Below are 22947 nucleotides of genomic sequence, written 5' to 3' on the forward strand. Positions count from 1 at the left end.
TATGACCACCATTATAACTGTCATAAACATAGCATTTCCTTTCTACAGACCCTGGGCATGTCAAGAATATGCACAAACAAATTAAAACGGTGTGCAGTAGAAGTATACACATAGAAAAGCACACAACTAAATTCCCTGTGGTCATAAATGTTTGAGTCGTGAAGAATGAGTAGGAGTTGGCCACCGAGAGAAGCAGCAAAGGTGTCCTAGGTGAAGGAGTCCACTGAGTCCTGAAGAACACACGGGAATGACAAGCCAAGTACGGACAGTTGTCGGGAATAAGTCTGGTGGAGTGAGCAGTGAGGTAAAGGACCTCATGTGCACGGACTTCATCCTCCAGTTCGGGGGAAACATCTGACTTGTTTTGGTTAGCAGAAGAGTGAAACATTCTTGTTCATAAAGATAATAGTGTCAGTACTGTGCAAAATGGTCAAGGAGAGCTGTGGGAAATGGGTGTGAGAAGCAATAAGTGGATAATCTGAGGCATTGGCAGTTTGGATAGAGAAGAGAGAACAAATTTGAGAGAATATGCAGCAGGTAGATTGGCAGGATTTGTTGGTGAACAGCGGATGGAGATCCAAAAAAGTGGATAATGTTGAGGTTCTTCATTTGGTACGTGGCAGGACTGTGCTGCTGAGCTAATTAACACCAGCATGTACTTGTTTTCATGCAGCATCTCAGGTAACTCTTGAGCAGCCTGGTCAGGAACACTATTCCATTTGAGTCAACACGGAAACCAGGGTGAATCAAGAAGTTGTGGGGACTTAATCTGCCCATGGACTCAGTGGTACAGAAGTGCTTGGCAGAGGAAGGAATAGAGCCCAAATTTAAACTCCTCACCAGCCTGAGTCTGGCTTGGTGAGGCCAGTGCTGAGCCACTTCACACCTTTGAATGTTAGATCCTGGGCATCAGAAGGAAAACGGGCCTGGAGCTAAGAATCGGCCTCGAGGCCTTGGCAAACAACCACCCCCAACTTCCTTGCATAGTCCAGAATCTGATGGGAGAGATTTCAGATTACCCTCTTCTTTGCAATAAACTCCTTGAAATCAGTATAATTAAGCAAATACTTATTTAGTGCCTACTTTGTATAAGAACTAAAAAAGTCTATATAGGAGATACAAGGATGAGTAAAAAGTAATAGTTTCCAGGGGACACGTACTTGAGTAAACTCATGTTGCTTCATGGAGAGCTTTTTTTTTTTTTTTTTTTTTTTTTAAGGACAGGAAAAAATATTAAAATAGCTATAATTCAAGGAAGATAAGAAAGTGCCATAAGAATCAAAGTCTCTGGCTTCACTGGAAGACCTTAATTCTGCCTTATCCTCCTCTTATGTCTCCAGGGATCTTGCAACAGGCACTTAATAAACATTAGTTCACTCACTGACAGTTTACAGGGAGAGCTCAGATAACAAACCATCTAAGTAAACACTATGCCCCTACAATCCTATTAAGAATCTTCCTACAGGTTTTATAGCCCTTTTTTTCTTTTGCTTTTTTTGTTTTGTTTTGTTTTGTTTTGTTTTCAGTGTCTCAGTCCAGAAAATCAGGAAGCATCCTTCCTCTGTCAGAACACCTACTCTTTAAACCGCTCTGTTCAGTTTAACAGCTTTGTCAGATAAGTCTTTATTTTATTGAGCCCCAATCTCCGTCCCTATAGTGCCATGCGGGCAGCTGGTACTAGCTAGGCCAGCCAGAGTGCTTCTAATCCCTCTTTCATCTGATAACAGACCTTAAAACATCTGGTGTCACCGCCCATCCCAGCATGCCTGGACTTAACACTGCCAGTCCTTCCTCGCCTCATGTGACTGTGGCCGCCTCACTGAGTCAGTGCTGTCTTCTGGTCCCTGTGGATTGTGATTGCGTCCCTCTTAGTGGCTGAGGGTGACAGTTAAGGCACAGATGAGGCGGATTCCTGGACATAAAATCCAGTAGACCAAATAGGTCCTTCCCCTCAGTCTCCATGGCTTACTACTCCTCTCCATTCAATCCCCTGCTAAAATGTCATTTCCTCAGAGAGGCCATCCATGACCACTCAGCCTAGGAGGGCTCCTTCCCCCCAACCTACTCCCTCTTCTCCCCTCCAACCTCTTTGCCTGTTTCATTTTCTTCACAATGCTACTGCTGTCTGGAACGGGTATGTGTAGTTGTTGACTTGGTCATCATCTCCCTTACCTACCGAAGCACAAGCCCTGCAAACACAAGAACATCACACATCTTGTTCACTGCTGTGTTCCCAGTGCCCGGCACAGAGTTAAGTGCCCAGTAAACATTTGTTGAATCAGCCAATGAACTCTGCAATCCCATCACGCTTGCTCTTTTAGAAAAAGTTCCTGTTGTCACTGCCTTGTTGATGAGTATCGCTTTTTATTACATCACTAGAATCTGGGTTATAAAGATTTCTTTGATCAAAACTTTATGGAAGATTCAGCCCATGTGTTCAGCAGACATAGCTGGCAGAATTACCAAAGCAATTTTTGAAACCAGGTTTGTTATAAGAACGGGAATATCTTTGAACCAGAATAATTTAAGTACCTGGTTTTTTTAGTATGGTAAGTCGAACTAAAAAGGCCTTTAAAATTTTGAAGTTTCTTTGAGAAGGTAGTATATATTACCTGAGATAGATGGAAAATATGTAAAGAAGGTAAGGTTGTTGCTGATGGGTGGGTAAAGAGACTGACTATTTTTAGAATCTTTTGTTCCTTCTACAGTATTTTATTTTATCCTTGCTATCACTAACAAACAAAATTAGTAATGATCTCCGTTCAGAAGACATGGCGATTACTCAGTTTGGTCCACCAGTCAATCGGTATTTAGTAAATCCTTGCTATATATGTGACAAAATATCTGACAAGATTGCTGACCTTTCTCCTTTAGAGTATTCTACACTCTTTGGTGTCTGCTCTAATAACCCTGCCAGCGATCTCTTTGCTCTCTCTAGCCTGCTTTTCCCTGCCTGTCACTGAGCTTACTACCTGCCTCATCCTTGCCCATGCCTGTGCCCTTGCCTTCATTCTCATATCAAGCCTGCTGCCTTAGGATTCCTCCGCGGATGGTGGCACTCTGCAGAAAAGTGCCCAGGAGCATCAGTTAGATGACATTTGGCAGATGTGGGCTTATAGGAAGGTTTGTAAGTTGTATTTTAGCCTATCCATTTGGACACAGCTTATGAAGAAGTCTGGTCACATGCCAAACTGCAGGGTTTTCTTGTCAAATTTTCTTCATAACTTCTTTTTCTTTTTTTAATGTTTTCATGTTTATTTATTTTTGAGAGACAGAGATGAGCAGGGGAAGGGCAGAGAGAGGGGGAGACCCAGAATCTGAAACAGGCTCCAGGCTCTGAGCTATCAGCACAGAGCCCTATGCGAGGCTCGAACCAACAAACAGCAATGTCATGACCCAAGCCGAAGTCAGACACCCAACCAACTGAGCCACCCGGGCGCTCCCTTCATAACTTCTGTCTCTCTTAGTTTCCTGCTCACTGAGCATGAACAACCCGTTACCACAACTTTTTTTTTTTTAAGTTTGTTTATTTTGAGAGAGAGAAAGGAGGGGAAGAGAGAGGGAATCTCAAGCAGGCTCCATGCTGTCAGCACAAAGCCCAATGCAGAGCTCAAACACATGAACTGTGAGATCATGACCTGAGCGGAATCTCAGTAGTAGTTTGCATCTTTGTAAACTTTGTAAAACTTAGTTTCTTTCTTATGTTGCCATCTTTCCTGTGAGGTCTGATGCACTCACCTGGACTGGCAGGGGTTCACAAGTGTAGGGCACGGAGGAGACCATCTGGGCCAACAAACCTTCAACGTGGATAGTTCTCCTGCCTGTGGTGAAAGTGTCCTGACTCAAACTGTGATTTTTCCACTGAACCATGCCTCCTAACCTTGGGGGTGTAGGAGAGGGAAACTCTGTGTGGAAAAGAGAAGTTTTGCAAATAGGGCTCTTTGAAAAAGTAGCCTGTCCTGAGGAAGTACTTGTTCTTGCCTCCGTAGTCTTTCCCTGTGGTCCTAGGACACGATGTGGGGCTGTAGGGCCCTCTTCAGAATTCTTCCCAGGAATTCCAGCAGTTGATAAGAAGCATAGGTTGTAAACCATGAGATCCTTATCTTTTAGCTTTCCTAAGTTTTCTCTATAATGGGATATTTTGCTTTTATGAACCTTCACAATTACTTCCTTACTGATCTCTCTGTATAAAAATATTTTCTTCCTCACTTCTTTCCAGACCATAAATAACTCAAGAAGAAAGGATGTCTTATGTACCTGGCACCTTGTTCAGTGTTTGGCACAAAGGAAGTGCTCAGTTAACATTTGTTTGTTAACTTTTACTGCTGCAGCTCTACGTCTGTGCCTCAGCCCCGCACTTCACACCTCCATCTCCCTTCCCGGCATCTGGCTCTTCTCCCCTTATCCTACTTTCTCTCTGAGTCTTGTTCTGTCTTCACCAACTCTTGGTGAGTTTTCGCTCCAACTCTGAAGGCATTTATCATATGAGCACCCCGTTTCCTCTTGGCATTGTGCTATCTTACATTGCACGTTACTTCTACTCATAATTAATGGCCACTCAACTCGATTGTAAGCAGCAGAACAGTCTGAATCTACATTAAACATCTTTGTACTTTCAGTGTACTTTTGGTGTGTTACACACAACAGGGGCTCAGTATTTGTTGACCATGACAATTCATGTCTTATCTTCTAGGCTGATATGTGCTGTTGCTAGATGCTCCTGGCCTGTTGCCATATTACATCTTAGCTAAATTTCAGTAGACGATGGGGTATACAGTTTGTTAACTGCTTTGGGGAACATTGCACAGGAAGTCATTTTCATTTTGTTGCAGACCAACAGGAAGCAAGGCTTAGTTGCCAAACTAAAGTAAGAAAAGCAACCAAGCATATTATTTCTCCCTTAGGGGCTTTCATTATTCTAGGAATCATTAGCTGCGCCTAAGATCGTGGAAATTATCCCAGCTATCTCAGTTGCACATGCAGAGGAAATTTTGATAGGAGGAAGATGTTCACTCTTTTGTTCCAGTTTTACTTTGCATTGTCTTCTGTATTGCTTTTGAATTTATCATATCTTCTAATCACCTATCAGATGCATTTTAGGAGATCCACTCCTTTAGTAAAATGGGCCTGGCTTCCTGAATCAAAGACTACTCTTATCTGTAGTACACATCGTTGGCCATTTCTATGGTTCAGTATTCTTATTATTGGCAGTAGTGATGGTGGGAATACAGGGTAACTTACTTTAAAATCTGATCCTCTTTCAAGCTTATTCTGTAGGCATGACCATCTTTTAAAATTAGAGTGCCCTAGTCTTGGCCCCACTATGAACTACACACCATGAGGATCAGAGGGGAGGAGATGACAGAATGGAAACTGTATTCAGATCCTTGGCATGTTTTAATTTCACATTGCTTTTTCATGCTAATTTAATTTCCTTCCAGAATGAAAGTTGGCAATCATGTAGAGAAGTGGTAGGGGAGGTTGGAATCACTGCAGCTGAAATGCATGTGAAGGTCCCTAATCCATAGATCATTGACATAATGAACTCTAAAACTGTTAATAATCTTTCCCCTCTGTAATGACAGCCCGCATTTGGAGAGCTTTCGCCTGTGGGTTCTGTGCCTGACTCTGGCTCTGCCTTGTTGAGGGAGGCTTATGCAGCTGTGCTGTATAGACACTGCGGAACAAGAGCTCACCTGGCACGTGCCACAGACCACTCCTGAGGGCCAACCCGGGGCCTTCCACTTCCACCTGCTTCATTTCACCCTTTGCAAATATGGAAACACACCAAACCACAATATGCTCTGTATCCCTCAACTTTTCAGCCATAGCAGAGGATACTTCTGTATGTACGAGAACAACCAACTAATTTCAGTTAACATTTTCGTCGTTTGCAAAAGACAACAGAACAGAACGATTTTGGGGAATCCAGCTTTTTTTTACCACTAAATTTCAGCCTTGAGGGAATGTGCATGCCCACGCTGGGCATTCTGCTATTAAAGTGTGCACACAGACCCCCTTTGCTCACAGAGCAGGCTGTGGCAGACGCGGGGGCCGTTCCCCCAACAAAGGCTACATTTTTTTTTTCTTTACAGCTAGGTTAAATGCTTCAGATTTATTATCAGATGTGGCATGGATGATTCAAACAAAACAAATGCCCTTGAGTTTAAAAATAGAAGTGGAGAGACTAAATATTTGCACTTAAAAAGGAAAAGAAAATAACAGAAATCTCTGCGGCAGACCATTCCTTGAAATTATCCTCACTAAATTATAATCATGCACTTTCCACTCTCTGTAATTAAACATTAGATTTCATTTATTCCAGATGCATTTGCCTCAAGTAAATTCAGAATGCCCGTCCTTCTTTCTGGGGATTGTAAATTTATTTCATGGTTTTAGCCTACATGTGATTGGGTTCATTGAAGACTTTTTAAGTGAATCTTAATGACATTATTTTTTTTTTCATTATTTGCTTGGTGTGGCCTATTGATAGAGATGAATCTGATCTTACTGGGTTTACAACATGTAATATCTGTAAGAGCTGAATGATATATTTTGTAAATACACTCACATGTTTTTGTAAGGAACTTGCAAGCCCTTGGTGGCTGGTTGTGGAGGAATGGAGAAATTTGATTTGATCATCTCACTCACAGGTAGACTGAACTGTTGGCTGCTGTTTCTGAGGAAACTACAGCACTGATAAAGGTCACAATGTCTTCAATATACAGGACAGCTTCTATTTCAGAGAGTCTTAGACAGTTCATGAAAACCTGAAACAGCGTTTTATTTACCAGATTTGCAAATCCCTTACATTAATGGGATAATATAGCTAAACCGTAGTCTATAAATCTAAAGGCAAGCTTTTTAGTGGCTTGAAATATTTCCCTACTCTTAAGACAAGATTATCAATAGGGATTGTGGTCAAGTACATCTAATATATTTTTAAAAGAAGTGAGAAAGTAACCAGATTTATTTACTTATAATCATTGTTTACACAATTTCCAAAAATAAATTTTTATTTTCACTAGGTGAGCCAGTGGATTAACCAAGATGATAAATTGACTAGCCGGTCATATGTAATTAAAGATAAATTTTGCGAAATGACACTAGTGAAGTTGTAACAGACACCATAGGGCAAGTTTTATTGCTTTTACTATACTCTGCTCTTGTGGTAATAGAGGTTGTCCTGGGTGTTTAGTTGATACATTGGTAAATTATTTAAACTTCCCTTTTTTCTTGCTTGCCATTAGACTGTTTTACAACCCTCAAACATTCCTGCAGGTTTGTGGTAAAAGCGTATGCCAGGTCAGTTTGACTATTTATTTTAACTACACTAAAGGCTCTACAGAATAAAATGTTTAAGTTAATACCGAAAATAAAATCTTAGAATGAGTTGTATGTTTGCAGTTATCCATCATATGCTCTACTCTCTACCCTTTAGGAAATGACACAAATGCTTCGTATCTCTTCATCGGCATTTTCTTTAAAACTGATCTCCATTTCATCCCCTATGCTTCCTAGTGTCCCCTTTCCCTCTATGGGATGGGAGAACAGAGACCCCCACAGAGAAGATGGCGGAGAGGAATGGGAGAAGTGACCCTGGTAGTCATTCCTAAAACATCCCCAAGAAAACCACTCTGTAGCTTTTACCCACTCTCCAGAGAGGGGGCAGCAAATATAAAAGTAAATTTTTATATGTAAAAGATTCTTCTTTTAGAACCACTGCTCATTTGCCTTTGCTCTAATATCAACTAACTGGACTCATATAATGTTTTCAAATAGTTTGACCTTAAGTGTGTGTGTGTGTGCGCACATGCCATAAAAATGAATTATGTTTAAAATTATTTACTTTACAGTACCCAGACCTCTCTCAATCTTTGTAAGTATAGAATGCATGGTTAATGTTTGGACAATTAGATTTCAAAAACAATTTCTCCTTTTAATCTAGGACACACGGGTTTTCCAAAGAATAAAACTATCCAATAATCTAGATTATCCATAATCTAGACTAAAGGTTGAGGTATATCAAACCATTAGGTCATTTTTCTTTTTTCACTTCAGTCTTGGCAGGATCTGAAATTGTGTGCCAGATATGCAGATGCTTCTGATGACATGAACAGCGTCAGAGTTTTAAATTCGCATCTAAAATCAAGTATAGCATTTATATATGTAATTCATCAGAATTTTAATTGAAACAATTTTAATTGAAACAAAGTCACTCTTCTCAATAGGATAACACCATCTAGTTTTCCTAGGCTGTGAATAATTGTGGAACCGAGTTGACTGCTGTGCCTAGAAAAATAAAAATATTTGGAATCATCCTAGCAACTTCCTACTTCTATTGGAACTAGACCCTTGATTATAAAAAGATAGCATGGTTTCTTGCTATACAGATAGGTTGCCTAGATTACTACCAGATGCCCATGACAAAAGAAATAATGCTGAAAGAGAAATTCTAAGGAATGTTATTTAACTTAAACTCTAAATCTAGATAAGCTCTGGATACCTAGAAGTAACAAAAATAAATGAGAGGAAAAGTTATGCCATTAGAGGGCACTTTTGTAATCTTAGAAGAAAAGTCAGTTCTTATAGACTGGCTTACCCAAGTCTTACTCATGAGAGGAATGTATTTTTTAGTTGTTTATTTAAAGTGACTAATTCTTAAGCTGAGTGTCTGAGAGAGAACATTTTATTGGTAGGGGAAAAAATCTATATAATCTTAAAACAATCCTTTAAACAATATCTAAGTAAAGCTTTAAAGTTGAATTGGTGAATAGAAACTGAAAAAATATACACAACCTGTCTGCGCAATAGTTTTTTGATCAGCTATAGTCAATGCTTCCTTTAAGTACAGTTTATTTAAAGTAATTCTGCCTGTAACCTGATGAAATTGGTCAAATGATTAACTTTCCCTAATAACAGAGTAAGCTTTTTCCCAACAGTAGATGAGTGTTATTAGGTAACATTTGAAAAAGATAATCCTGTAAAATATAAAGATCTGTGCTTTGGGATCACACTATTTTTTTCCAGTTTTATTGAAAAATAGTTGTCACACATCACTATAAAAATATAAGATGCATGGCATAATAGTTTGATCTATATATATTATAAAATGATTACCACCATAGGCTTAGCTAGCATCTATCTTCTTATATGTATACAATGAAAAAAAAAAGAAGAAAAGAAAACAGGGATCATAAAAATTTTAAACACCTTTCCAAAAATTGTCTGTCTTGTCTATAACATATAGCAGTTAATATGGTTAGAGTTGTTTCATAAACAAAACGTTGGCCTCATAGAATTTTATCAGGGGAAATAATTTTATATATATATATATGTGTATACATATACATATATATATGTGTATACATATACATATATATATGTGTATACATATACATATATATATGTGTATACATATACATATATATATGTAGAGAGAGAGAGAGAGAGAGAGAGAGAGAGAGAGAGAGAAAGAAAGAAAGAAAGAAAAAGATAGAGTTGAGTCCACTCTCTGTTGGTGATAATCCAAATGAAAACATCTACCTGAGCTAGTAGTGATCCAGTAAAATAATTCAGTAAGAAAAATGTAGTGTCAAAAATATGAATGAAGAGTCTAAGATTTTACTCTACTTGTAAGTTAACAAGTTAACCTGTTATACATAGTTTCATTGATACTAGATGGCATCAGACTACTGGGTTGGAGACAAAAGCAATACTCAGAGCAACTCAAGAGCAATAGCAGAATCCACAGTATTATCATTTTCTCCCCCTGGCTCACTGACTTCCAATTTCCACAGGATGAAAAGAGGGCCAGATAGCACTAGCCCCCAAATAGGGGTTTTTTTACAAGAGAGAAGCCCTGAGCTTGGGAAACTCAGATCTTCCCTGATATAGTGATCATGCCTGCTCCAGAAGCTTTATCTTCCAAGGCTTTTCATTACACAAACATCCTTGAAAATATAATCTGGCACAAAAGCAGTCAATTCTTCTGCTTCCAAGACATGCAAAACCAATCACAGAGACCCATGGAGAATCATCTCTCACCACTTACTTTGTAGAATCCTGTCATCTTAAGTTGTTCACTGTTATTTGTTTATTTATAAATTAAAAAGTAGCTGATGTGGAGAACATACAATAATCCTACTTTTCATATTTTTAAACTTACATATGGTAAATAGTTTGTATTTTTTACATCATATTGTATCACTATGTGATCTTACCTGTCCAAGCTTCAGTTAGATCGTTTTTGAAATGAGAAAATAATAGTGACTGCATCATAGGGTTGATGTAGCATTACATGAGATAATATATATATATAGCATTTAGAAGAGTACAGCATGTTCAAAACAAACTTTGTTAATATTGTTATTTTTAACTCAAAATTCATTTCTTATCATTAGCTGATTCAATAAAGAGAAAGTTCTGCCAATGGATGGCTGAGGATACTGGAAAAATTCCCACCAGTGATAACTAGTGACCTGTCTTACTCTGGAGCTGACTTAAATATCCCAAATATCCTGGGGCACTGGGCAGCCTCTTCTGCTCGGTTATGGTGGTACTGTGCAATTGACAACTTTATGGGCAAACATAGAGCCTAATGAGGTAAAGCTGTGCATTAGAGTGGGTCTAGAGCAAATACACCTGAGTATCTCATGTTCAAGTGCTGCCGTGGCATGTTGGCTCTAAGTTCCGAATAAGTATAGAAAGCCAAATTCTAACCATTTCTAAAGAGACAAATTTTATTATCTAGCTGCTTCTGCTCTCAGGGGGCAAAGTTTCAGGGACACTGCTACAGAGTAAACAGGACATATTATGCTGAAATAATAATTATTTCTTAACAGGGCCAGCAAAGCAAATTCTAGCATATCAGATTTTTCATTTCTTTTAGCCACAGGAGGAAGGGCATCAGAGGGGAGGAATTAAAGGTTGTGAGTAGAGGTCCCATTTAGTTTAGCCAACTATGTCCATGCTTGTTTCAAATAGGTTCACTGAGTTTTTATTTTGATATATCTAGCCATCTTTTGTAGTTATAAGCTTCATCTGCTATTAGTAACTAATGTGAGCTCCTGCTTCACATCTCCAGCTGCCCTTGGATCTCATCCTGACAATCATTCGGATATCTGAGGTTCAGATTACTTAATGAAACTTAAGAAAGCCTGGCCTTCTAAACTGCTATCTAGTTGGGAGGAGGAGTTGAGTATTCAGTCTCAGAATCACCATTCGTTTTCAAAGTTTAGAGATCATCATCCAAACCCTTCAGAAAATTGAGGTCCATCTGGAGTGCTTAAGTGAATTGCCTTAGATTACACATCTAATTAGTGCTGAAACCAAAAAGTCAAATTTCTTAGCTCTCAGTCAAGTTTTCATTCGATTACAAAACAACCGAGAAATAAGGATGAAAAATAAGAGCCCTTGTAAAAAACTGTTATGCCTTTCTTGAAAATATTACAGAGGAGAAACCTTTGGGCTCTACAGTCATCTCCACCTGGATTTCTATCCCTCTCTGATTATGTAAAAGGAGATTTATTTTTATATAAGAATAGTACCTACTTCACAGATTATTGCGAAGGCTAAATGCAATAATGCAGTTAGCGAATTTGGTGCCTTTTTTTGCACATAGTAATTCTCAATTACTGCAGCTGTCTTATATGGAAAACTGCAGAACAAATGGCAAAAAAAAAAAAAAATGTTTTTGAAAAAGGAAGTTAAGAGGCGCCTGGGTGGCTCAGTCGGTTAAGCGGCCGACTTCGGCTCAGGTCATGATCTCGCGGTCCGTGAGTTCTAGCCCCGCGTCGGGCTCTGTGCTGACAGCTCAGAGCCGGGAGCCTGCTTCAGATTCTGTGTCTCCGTCTCTCTGCCTCTCCCCTGTTCATGCTCTGTCTCTCCCTGTCTCAAAAATAAATAAACGTTAAAAAAAAAGAAAAGAAAAAGGAAGTTAAATTTACTTTTTGGGTAAGCTCACTGTGGAAAAGTTTCTTCTCACATTCTCATAGAAAAGAAAAGTTTATTCCCTTCAAAAAAAATTTTTGGTTGTATGAATCTATTTTTGATAGCACTCCAAGGAAGATAAAGTTAAATTCAAAGGATGGTTTAAGTAGAGGTGATCTTGTAGCTATAGGAATGACTCTTTATAAATAAAACTGGTGTTCATTTCATTTCAAATTATTGCAAATATTTCCATTCAACTTTCTCACTATTTGAAGCACTTATGTGTAAAAACACTGTCTTTCCCTCATGCTTCAATTCCCTGATGTATGTTGTCAAAGAGATAAAGGAGAACAACTCTTTACAGAGTTCTTTCTGTGAGAGAGAAAGGCACCAAATCCTCAACAGAAGCAAAGCTTTCACCAGCACTTGACATGAAAAGAACTTGCCTACCTTAGACTTCCTGTTAGGGACACTGAGACATGTAGAAGATAGTGTCCTTGACAATGTTCCTATAGCAATGTGCAGTAGAGAGTGATCCATAATTACCTAGAGGATCTTTGATAAAAGACAGTTTGAATGCCAAAATGTAACTCCATGAAAATATTCTGTTGGAGTAGTAAATACATAACTCTATGGGAGGTTAAGGCAAATGACCAACGATACAACTTTTCAGTGGTCTCATTTAACCTGAGAGTGGTAATCCAAGCCCATTTCTATTACAGTAAAAGGTTTTGTTTGTTTTTTTTAATGTTTTGTTGAAGAGTTTAGTAATGAATGATAGTTAGACATCAGCAAATAATAACCTTTATTTTGGACAAATTGCTTAACCTATGAGAAAATTAAACTTTATCATCTCTAAAAATCTCTGATTTATGAAAATCTGATCTTGGGAATCAGAATAATACTATACATGTATAATCTTAGTCAAATTTCAAGAAAGAATAAAAATAATTGTGCAATGGTAATTTTCTGGCTCTCAGTGAGTCTCTGTGATTTATGTTATGGTTCAGTCATTGAGACATTTGTATACACATTTCTGCAATAACCACATTGGCTTTTCTGGCCATATTGAAGTGGGATTTTCTCTCTAGATACCCAGGGAAGTTAATGCATCAAGAGTCCTTTTATTTCAAAATCCTAGTGAATTTGTTATCAACTCTATGAAATAGTAAGGGAAAAAAAACAACAGGAAAGTTATATCCAAAATGCATAATTTGGCTCTGTCTATCAAAACTGAAATATTCTTATCCCTTTAGAACATTTGCAATGTGCCCAAGTGTCTATCCACAGAACTAATGTAAGCAATCATTTCTTTTGCCCCAGGATGGTGCCTCTCCATTGGTGTCTGCTGTGGTTGCTACTACCACTCAGCTCAAGGACTCAGAAGTTACCCACTCGAGATGAGGAACTTTTTCAGATGCAGATCCGGGACAAAGCATTTTTTCATGATTCGTCAGTAATTCCAGATGGAGCTGAAATTAGCAGTTATCTCTTTAGAGACACACCTAAAAGGTATTCTCCCTGCAGTACTCTCTTTATCAATAAGCTCATGAATGATACTAAAAAAGAAAGTAACTTTTTAGACTTAGATTAGATAACTTGCAATCAACCTCTGAATAACATTGCCTATTTTCTCTAAGAAAAGAAAATGACAGTGCAACTTCTAATCATTAAGTAGAGTCTGTTTGATCCTTACTGATTGTGATCTCTCTGGGGATGGAGAGGACAATCTTTGTAGTTCTTACATTTTGGAATGATGATTTTCTTATCTTTAGGATAGCAGGAAAATTTTAAGAAGGACTCTGTAGGATTATGATGAAATTAATCTAAAATAAGGTTCAAAAAAGGGGCATAGGAAGACCCTGAACTCACTTTCTCCCTTTGACACAACAAATCTATAGCTGCATGTAGAACAATTCTCTCTGAAGAAGACCTGAAAACTAGCTGAAGAGTTCCTTCACACAAAGGATAAAAAGGCCACTTAGAGATGGGTAAAAGAAGCAGAGAAATGGTCTTGCCAAAAACCCCACCCCTAGTGTGGTAACTCGCAAAGAGGAAGGCTCTGACAAATATATAGCATATTCCTGAGGAGCAAGGGGTTTGAGCCCCATATCAGGCACCCCAACCTTGGAATCTGCATGCACCAGAGAGACAAGCCAAAACATCTGGCTTTGAAAACCAAGAGGGCTTATTTCTAGGAGACCCAAAAGGCTATAAGAAACTAAGACTCCACTCTTAAAGGGCATAGGCACAAATTTACTCACCCTAAGACACAGTGAAAGGACAGTAAGTTGAAAAGTTCCTGGACCACGTGCAAAGGAGATTCATTAGCTAATCTCAAAGTGTCTTCTAGAGGGAAAGGGGTCTCTTAGAACTCTTTCCAGGCATGGAGGTGCTGGCAGGTACTATTTTTGCACTCTCCTTCTACCTTGCTAGTACCACTTAGCCCACATTTGTGCCCTCCCATGGCTCCATCCTGCTAAACCTGGCAGGCAGGCATGCCCCAGCCTGGCACAGCACCACACCCTGACTAAAGCTAGCAGGTGTGCACGGGCCACAAAGGGGATGGCCCCTTGAATTCCTGACCAGGATGGTTACATTTCAGAGCGCCATGGGACTGAAACAATCAGAGAGACTGTCATTAGCAGGTTACCACCACCAGGGCACTGCATAGACTAAGACTGACACACCTCCAGTCTCCCTGTGACCAATCCTTCAAAACAGAGAGACAGCTCTTTCACCTAATGCATAGAAACCAACACAGTCGAGCAAATGGTGGGGGGGGGGGGGGGGAACAGAGGAATATGTTGCAAATCAAAGAACAAGATGAAACTGCAGCGGTGGGGGGAACTTAATGAAACAGAGATAAGTTATTTACCTGAAAAAGGGTTCAAAGTAGTGGTCATAAAGACACTCACCAATCTTGGGAATAGAGTAGGTGAACACAGAAAATTTCAACAAAGAGATAGAAAATATAAGAAAATACCAAACCCAAGTCCTAGATCTTAAAAACTCAATAACCTAACTGAAAAACATACTAGAGGGGTCAGTAACAGACTACATAAAGCAGAAGAAAGAATCAGTAACCCAGAAGATAGGGCAGTGGAACTCACCCAAAAGAGCAGTAAAAAGAAAAAATAATTTTAAAAAGTAAAGACAGTTTAAGGAACCTGTAGGACATTAAGTAGAACAACATTTGCATAATAGAGGTCCCAGAAAGAGAAGAGAGAAAGGAACATAAAACTTATTTGAAAAAATAATGGCTATAAACTACCCTAACCTAGAAGAAAAAACACACATCCATGTCCAGAAAATCCAGAGAGTTCAAAATAAGATGGACCTGAAGAGATCCACACCAAGATATGTTACCTAAAAATGTCAAAAGTCAAAGATAAACAGAGAATGTTAAAAGCAAGAGAAAAACTTGTTGCAAATAGGGGAATACTCATAAGATAATGGCAGATTTTTTTAGTAGAAACATTGCAGGCCAGAAGGGAGTACATGATATATTCAAAGTGCTGAAAGCCAAAAACTTCCAAGACCAGGAAGATTATCATTCAGAAAAGAAGAGAGATAAAGAGTTTTCCAGACAAGCAAAAACTAAAGGAGTTCACTACACTCAACCAGCCTTATAAGAAATGTTCAAGGGACTTCTTTAAGATGGAAAGAAAAGGCACTAACTAGTATTAAGAATACATATGAAAGTAAAAGTCTCCCTAGTGAAGGTAAATATAGTGAAGTAATCACTTAGAAACCTCACATGAAGACTAAAAGACAAAAGAAGTAAAAAATAACTAAAACTACAGCAATTACTTAAGGTACACACACAATAAAATGATGTAAAATGTGACATTAAAAGCATAAATTGGGGACTGGGGAGTAAAAAATGTAGTTTCAGAATGTATTCATACTTAACTTGTTATCAACTTAAAATAGACTGGTATATATATACATACGTATTTGTAAGTCTTATGATGACCACAAAAGAAAAACCTAGATTACAAAAAAGATAATGAAAATGGAATCTAAACACTAAAGCAAGTATCAAACCACAAGAGAAGAAAGCAAGGGAAAAAGAAAGGACCAAAGGAGCAAAACAGTCAGAAAACAATTAACAAAATGGCAGTAAATACACACCTACTTATAATTATTTTAAACATACATGGACTAAATTTAAACATAAATGGACTAAGTTCTCCAATCAAAAGACAATAGAGTGCCTGAATGGATTTTTTAAAATATTGTATGCTCCTTACAGGAGATTCACTTTAGATATGAGGACACACACAGAGTGAAAATAAAGGGATGGAAAAAGAAATTCCATACAAATATAAACCAAAAGAAAGCTGGGGTAGATATGCTTATATCAGACAAAATAAACTTTAAAACAAAAGACTGTAATGAAAGACAAAGATGGGCATTACATACAGGGTTCAATCCAGCATAAAGATTTAGCATTTGTAAATATTTATACACCCAATAGAGATAGGAGTACCTAAACATATAAACAAATAACAGACCAAAGGGAGAAACTGACAACAATACAATTATAGTAGGGAAAGTTAGTACCCTATATTAATCAATGGATGCATCATCCAGACAGAAAATCAATATGGAAACATTGGCCATAAATGACACAATAGACCAGATAGATATACTGGGTATATATAAAACATTCCATCTATAAACAGCAGAATACACATTCTTCTCAAGTACACAGGATAGATTATATGTTAGGCCACAAAAAAAGTCTCAGTAAATTTAAGAAGATTGAAATTATATCAAACATCTTTTTAGACTATAATTGTATGAAACCAGAAATCAATCCACAAAAAGAAAACTGGAAAAAATCACAAATACGTGATTTCAAAACACGTGACTGAACAACCAATAGGTCAACAGAAAAAAAAACAAAAAATACCTTGCGACAAATGAAAATGGAAATGTAACATACCAAAATTTACGGGATGTAGCAAAAGCAGTTATAAGAGGGAAGTTCATAGCAATACAGCCTACCTCAAGAAATCAGAAAAATCTCAAATAGTCTAATTTTACACCTAAAGGAACTAGAAAAATAGGAACAAATGAAGCCCAATGTTAGAAGAAGGAAGAAAATAATAAACATCAGAGTGGAAACAAATGAAATAGAGACTAAAGAGACAATAGAAAAGACCAAGGAAACTAAGAGCTATTCTTTGAAAAGATAAACAAAATCGATAAACCTTTATTTAGTTTCACTCACTAAGATAAAATGAGTGGACTCAAATAAATAAAATCAGAAATGAAAAAGAGTAAGTTACACTTGATAACAAAGAAATACAAAGGACCTACTATGAGACTACTATGAACAATTATATGCCAACAATTTGGACAATCTAGGAAAATTGGATAAATCCCCCCAAACATACAATCTTTAAGACTGAATCATAAGGAAATAGAAAATCTGAATAGATGAATTACTAGCAAGGAGATTGAATCAGTAGTCAAAAGCATCTCAACAAATAGAAGTCCAGGACCAGAGAGCTTCATTGGTGAATCCTACCAAACATTCAAAGAAGATCTAATACTTATCCTTTTCAAAATATTTCAAAAATTGAAGAGGATGGAACAGTTCCAAATTCATTTTATGAGTCCAACACTACTGTGATACTGAAACCAGATAAAGACAACACACACATCAAAGAAAATTATAGGCCAATATCCCTAATAAACATAGATGCAAAAACCCTCAACAAAATATTAAGAAACCAAATTTAACAATACATTAAACATATCATACACCATGATCAAGTGGGATTTATTCCAGGGATGCAAGGATGATTCAGCATCTATGAATCAATCAGTGTGACACCACATTAACCAAATGAAGGGTAAAAATCATCTCAATAGATGCAGAAAAAGCATTTGATAAAATTCAACATCTATTTATGATAAAAACTCTCCACAAAGCAGGTATAGAGGGAATGTACCTCAACATAATAAAAGCCATATATAACAAGCCCACAGCTAACATCACACTCAATGGTAAAAAGATGAAAGTTTGTCCTCTAAGATCAAAGACAAGACAGGGATGCCCACTCTTGCCACTTATGTTTAACACAGTATTGGGAGTCCTAGCCCAAGCAATTAAGAAGAAAACAATATAAAGGTGTCCAAATTGGAAAGGAAGAAATAAAACTGTCACTGTTTGCAGGTACGATTTTTTATATATAGAAAACCCTGAAGATTCCACCAAAAAACTGTTGAAACTAATAAATAAATTCATTAAAGTTTCAGGATACAAAATCAATATACAAAAATCTGTTTTGTTTTTATATGCTGAAAATGAACTACCAGAAAGAGAAAATAATAAAATAATTCCATTTACAATTGCATCAAAAAGGTTAAAATGCCTAGGAAAAAATTTAAGTAAGAAAGTAAAAGACCTGTACACTGAAAACTGACATTGATGAAAGAAATTGAAGAAGACGTAAATAGGAAGATATTCTGTTTTCATGAATTCTAAGAATTAATATTGTCAAAATGTCCATGCTACCCAAGGCAATTTATAGATTCAATGCAATCCCTATCAAAACTCCAATGGCATTTTTAACAAAAGTAGAACAAATAATTCTAAAATTTGTATGGAACCAAAAAGATCCTGAAAACCAAACCAATCTTGAGAAAGAAGAACAAAGCTGGAGGTATTATGTTTCCTGATTTCAAACTATATTACTATATTCCAAGGTATAGTAATCAAGACAGTATGGTATTGGCATAAAAACTGATACATAGATCGATAGAACAGAATAGATGGCCCAGAAATAAAGCGTGAACTTATGGTCAATTAATTTACCAATAATATACAATTTTCCAAGAATATACAATGGAAAAAGGAAAGTTGTTTAGTAAATGTTGTTGGGAAAACTGGACAGCCACATGCTAAAGGGTAAAACTGGATCACTAAACTCCTGAAAGAAAACATAGGTAGTAAGAGTAAGTTCCTTGATATTAGTCATAGCAATGTTTCCTCCCCTCCCCCTGGATCTGCTAGGGCAACAAAAGCAAAAATAAGCAAGTAAGACTACATCATACTAAAAAGCTTCTGCACAGTGAAGGAAATCATTAACAAAATAAAAAGGCAACCTACTGAATGGGAGAAGATATTTGCAAATCATGTATCTAATAAGGGTTAAAATCCAAAAAATATAAAGAGTGTATACAACTTAACAACAAAAACACAACCAACCTAATTAAAATATGGGCAAAGGATATGAATAGACATTTTCCAAAGAAGGCATACATATGGCCAACAGGTACATGGAAAGATGTTCAACATCATTCATGATCAGGGAAATGCAAGTCAAAACCATAATAAGATATCTCCTTACACCTCTCAGAATGACTATTGTCAAAAAGACAAGAAATAACAAATACTGGCACAGATGTGGAGAAAAGGGAATCCTTGTGCACTTTTGGTGGGACTATATAAATTGGTGCAGCCACTATGGAAAATAGTATATAGGTTCCTCAAAAATCTGTAAATAGAACTATCATATGATCCAGCATTCTACTTCTAGGTATGTAGCCAAAAAACCCGAAGGGTTGTAATGTACAGCATAGTGACTACAGTCAATAATATTGTATTGCATGTTATGTAACTTCACATGGTTAAAGGGATAAAGTAGACTTACTGTGATGGTCATTTCACAATACATACATGTATCAAATCATTATTATGTACATCCAAAATTAATATATTGCATTTTAATTATATCTCAATAAATATAAGGATATTATTATAAGGATAATATTTCTTTGAACAATATGATTACATTCTTAAAATATTAAACCAACTATAGTAAAAACTATCACTGTTCATTTACCTTTACTCCATCAACAGATTGGGTTCATACAATGGTTATAAATATTTTAACTTTAAAAATGACACTATATATATATATATATATATATATATATATATATATATATAGTGTATATTGTTAACACATGCCATGCAGCCTGGCCAGAGAAAGAAAATTCTACTCTCCAATATATATTTGTTTATTCTTTCTTGTCTTTCCCCTTCCACCCCCCACAAATAAAGATTGGGGGCTTTGATATTTGGATAAAATGTTATCTTACACTAAGTGGAGAGGTGCAGCAACAATAGAAACATCACTTCTAGGTGTGAAATATGCAATGGGAGGCATTCATAGACATTGTTGATATTACAACTAAAGATGAAATTCCAGATATAATTTAGCAGCAGTGGATAGCTTTTTTCATTAATTATTCTTAGGTTTACACATAAATTCCAAAGGCTAAATGGTTCATGGAGTGTTTATCCCTCAGTTTTGGCATTATAATTTGGGACCATGTTTTCTTAGTTATTCATTACATTTCTGTCTCCCTCACCAGCCAGTAAATAGTTGGAGCACATAGATCATGCCCTGTTTTCCCTGATTGCTGTTCTCTTCCACAAGTGCTCTGCGCATGGTAGCCAACAAATGTTTCTCAAATTGTTAAAGTTTATTAAGATTATCTTTTATCCCAAATCATAAGTACTTCCATATGAAAATGTTGAGTTAGAGGGACTCCCTGCTGTTTTATATGTATAATGAGTACCTTGTGGAATGCAAGAATTGTTTTATTTGTCATTGGTTGCCTATGGCCCGTATTTAAGTTACTAAGACAGTTACTTTGGGAAATAAGCTACTTTCTTGTTTGAAGTGAGAACAGAAGGTAGTGGATGAACTGACATTGATTTCTGCTTCCACAGCTAGTGCTGCTACCCTCACAAAAATCAAAACGTAGTCGTTTTGAACATTTTTTCACTTACGTGATGCCAAATTGTTTTGTTGTATCTTTTCTTTGTAATATAGATGAGTTCATAGTGTGTGTATAGTGTTAACACATGCCATACAACCTGGCCAAAGGAAGAAAATTCTATTCTCCAAAAAGTAGACTGAATTGAAAACTCAGCCACCTGACATATGTCTTGAAGGATGCTTATGGTACATATAACTTTCCACACAGTAAATATTTCAGTCATCTGGTTGTTTTTTCAGGATGACATCTAGCTTTACTATTTCATGAACAGGTTGTTTTGCTTTTATAGAGTCTTCACTTTATTTGTCCTCCCACTGCCCTACCCCCACCTTCCTTCTTTTAATTCATATTTGAGGGGGGATGAAGTACTTCTAATGCCATTCAGATTCTGTATCTTTCAACAGAATAGACTCTAGGTGTAAGTATCCTGGGTCTGGAACAATAGGGTTAGTGCTAGGTTTCTTGGGTTCTGTTCATTAATTTAGTAATTCATTCATTCAAAAATATTTAACAGGTACCTACTATGTGCAGACATCAGTACTAAACTCTGGGAATACAATGGCATGGCAAATGAACCTTAAATGGGCCTGTGTGGGGAAATTGACAATCAAATAATACAAATATACAGTCACAAATTTCAATAAGTGCCCCAACTGAAAAGTACAGGAGGACACTCTGAGAGTATATAAGAGAACCTGATCCAGAATGAGGAGTCAGAAAAGGCATATTGTGACACTTAAATATGTGTAAGGGCAAAGGGGTGTATTTCAGGCATACGAGAAACATCCCAGAAGTTCTAAGATAGGGTGGATCCTGGAAAACTAGGGGATCCCACGTGGTTTGAGCATAGAAGACAAGAAGCCAATGAGGCAGGCAGACCCCACCCCACCCCCACTGAGGAAGTTTTAGACTCTGCAAACAATTAAGGACTTTTCCCCAAAAGCCTAAAGTCTAAGCTTCTTCATCAATTCATTCAACAAATACTGATTAAGAATTATTTTAGTCTCTCAGTCTTCATCAATGAACCTTGCTCTCTTGTAGCTTTCATTCTAGTTGGGGGAGATAGAAAAATAAAGAGGTAAACAAAGAAATATAATATGTCAGGTAGTGATAGCTGCTTTGAAGGCAAATGAAGAAGTGTGAAAGAAAGCTTCTTGGGAAGGAAGGTGATATTTTACATAAGGGGTCAGGGTAGATCTGTTAAACGAATGAAAACTAAAGCAGCCAGTGATTTTTCCAGTGACTCTTGATTGTAAGTCTTAGAATGAATGATCTCAGTCTGAACTGGTCCACTTCCCCATAGGTATTTCTTTGTGGTTGAAGAAGACAATACTCCACTATCAGTCACAGTGACTCCCTGCGATGCACCTTTAGAGTGGAAGCTGAGTCTCCAAGAGCTGCCAGAAGAGGCAAGCGGGGAAGGCTCAGGTAAGCAGCAGGATGAATCTGGCCCCAGACCTCTGAATGGATAGCTAAAAGGCTTATGAAATATACATCCTTCTGTTAGTAAGAAGAAAGAAAAAACAGCATGAATGCATATGTGAAGAAGCTGGAGACTTTGCAACGGAGATGAGGGAAATGGAAGGTGGCATCAAATGATGGCGATCTTAGTTAAATGGCTAAGGGAGACAGATGTGGAGACTGAACGCGTGAGGAAAAATGGAGAGGTTTGGACTAGGCTCTCTAGCTGTGGTTTGCAATCTTACCAAACATTGGAATCAGTACTGGGGGCTTTAAAAACTATTGATGCCTAGATCCTACCCTTAAAGGTCCTGATTTAATTGTCCTGGAGTGTGGACTGGACATTGGGACTGTTTAAATGTCCCCCTCTGTGATTCCAATATGCAGCCAAGATCTCTGGGGAATAAAGAATGGCACCAAAAAGAGGAGCAGGAAGGCATTTAGCACCAGTGCAAGTCCAGGATGACAAGACAGTCAGTATAAGGTGTGCGTGAGGCATTTAAAGAAAATGCAGATGGTGGAAAGCAAATACCGAGACACAGGTAAATGAGAAGAGTCCATATACGAACCTGGTGTGATCTCCTTTTAAGGGGTGAAGGCATCATAGCTTAAAGATGAAGGCTTGGTGACTGGTGCCAGGCGAAGGATGCCAGCAGGCTGCTCCACTCACAGTGCTAAGAGGATGTTGTAACTAGGCAAATATGGAAAGTACAGCAGAGGAGATAGAGAATAAAGAGTCACACG

General features: G+C 37.5%; 1 protein-coding gene across 1 annotated transcript in view; it reads left to right on the forward strand.

Moving 5' to 3' along the window:
- NDNF (neuron derived neurotrophic factor) overlaps positions 1–22947 on the forward strand; it is a 40800-nt gene that overhangs the window by 12562 nt on the left and 5291 nt on the right. Inside the window, exons 2-3 of the mRNA XM_015077490.3 lie at positions 13255–13443; positions 22046–22170. Of these exons, the coding sequence (XP_014932976.1) occupies positions 13256–13443; positions 22046–22170 (313 nt within the window). The 5' untranslated portion in view covers position 13255. The remainder of the gene's footprint in view (positions 1–13254; positions 13444–22045; positions 22171–22947) is intronic.

The sequence above is a fragment of the Acinonyx jubatus genome, chromosome B1 (assembly GCF_027475565.1).
Source record: "Acinonyx jubatus isolate Ajub_Pintada_27869175 chromosome B1, VMU_Ajub_asm_v1.0, whole genome shotgun sequence".
Classification (NCBI taxonomy): Eukaryota; Metazoa; Chordata; class Mammalia; order Carnivora; family Felidae; genus Acinonyx; species Acinonyx jubatus.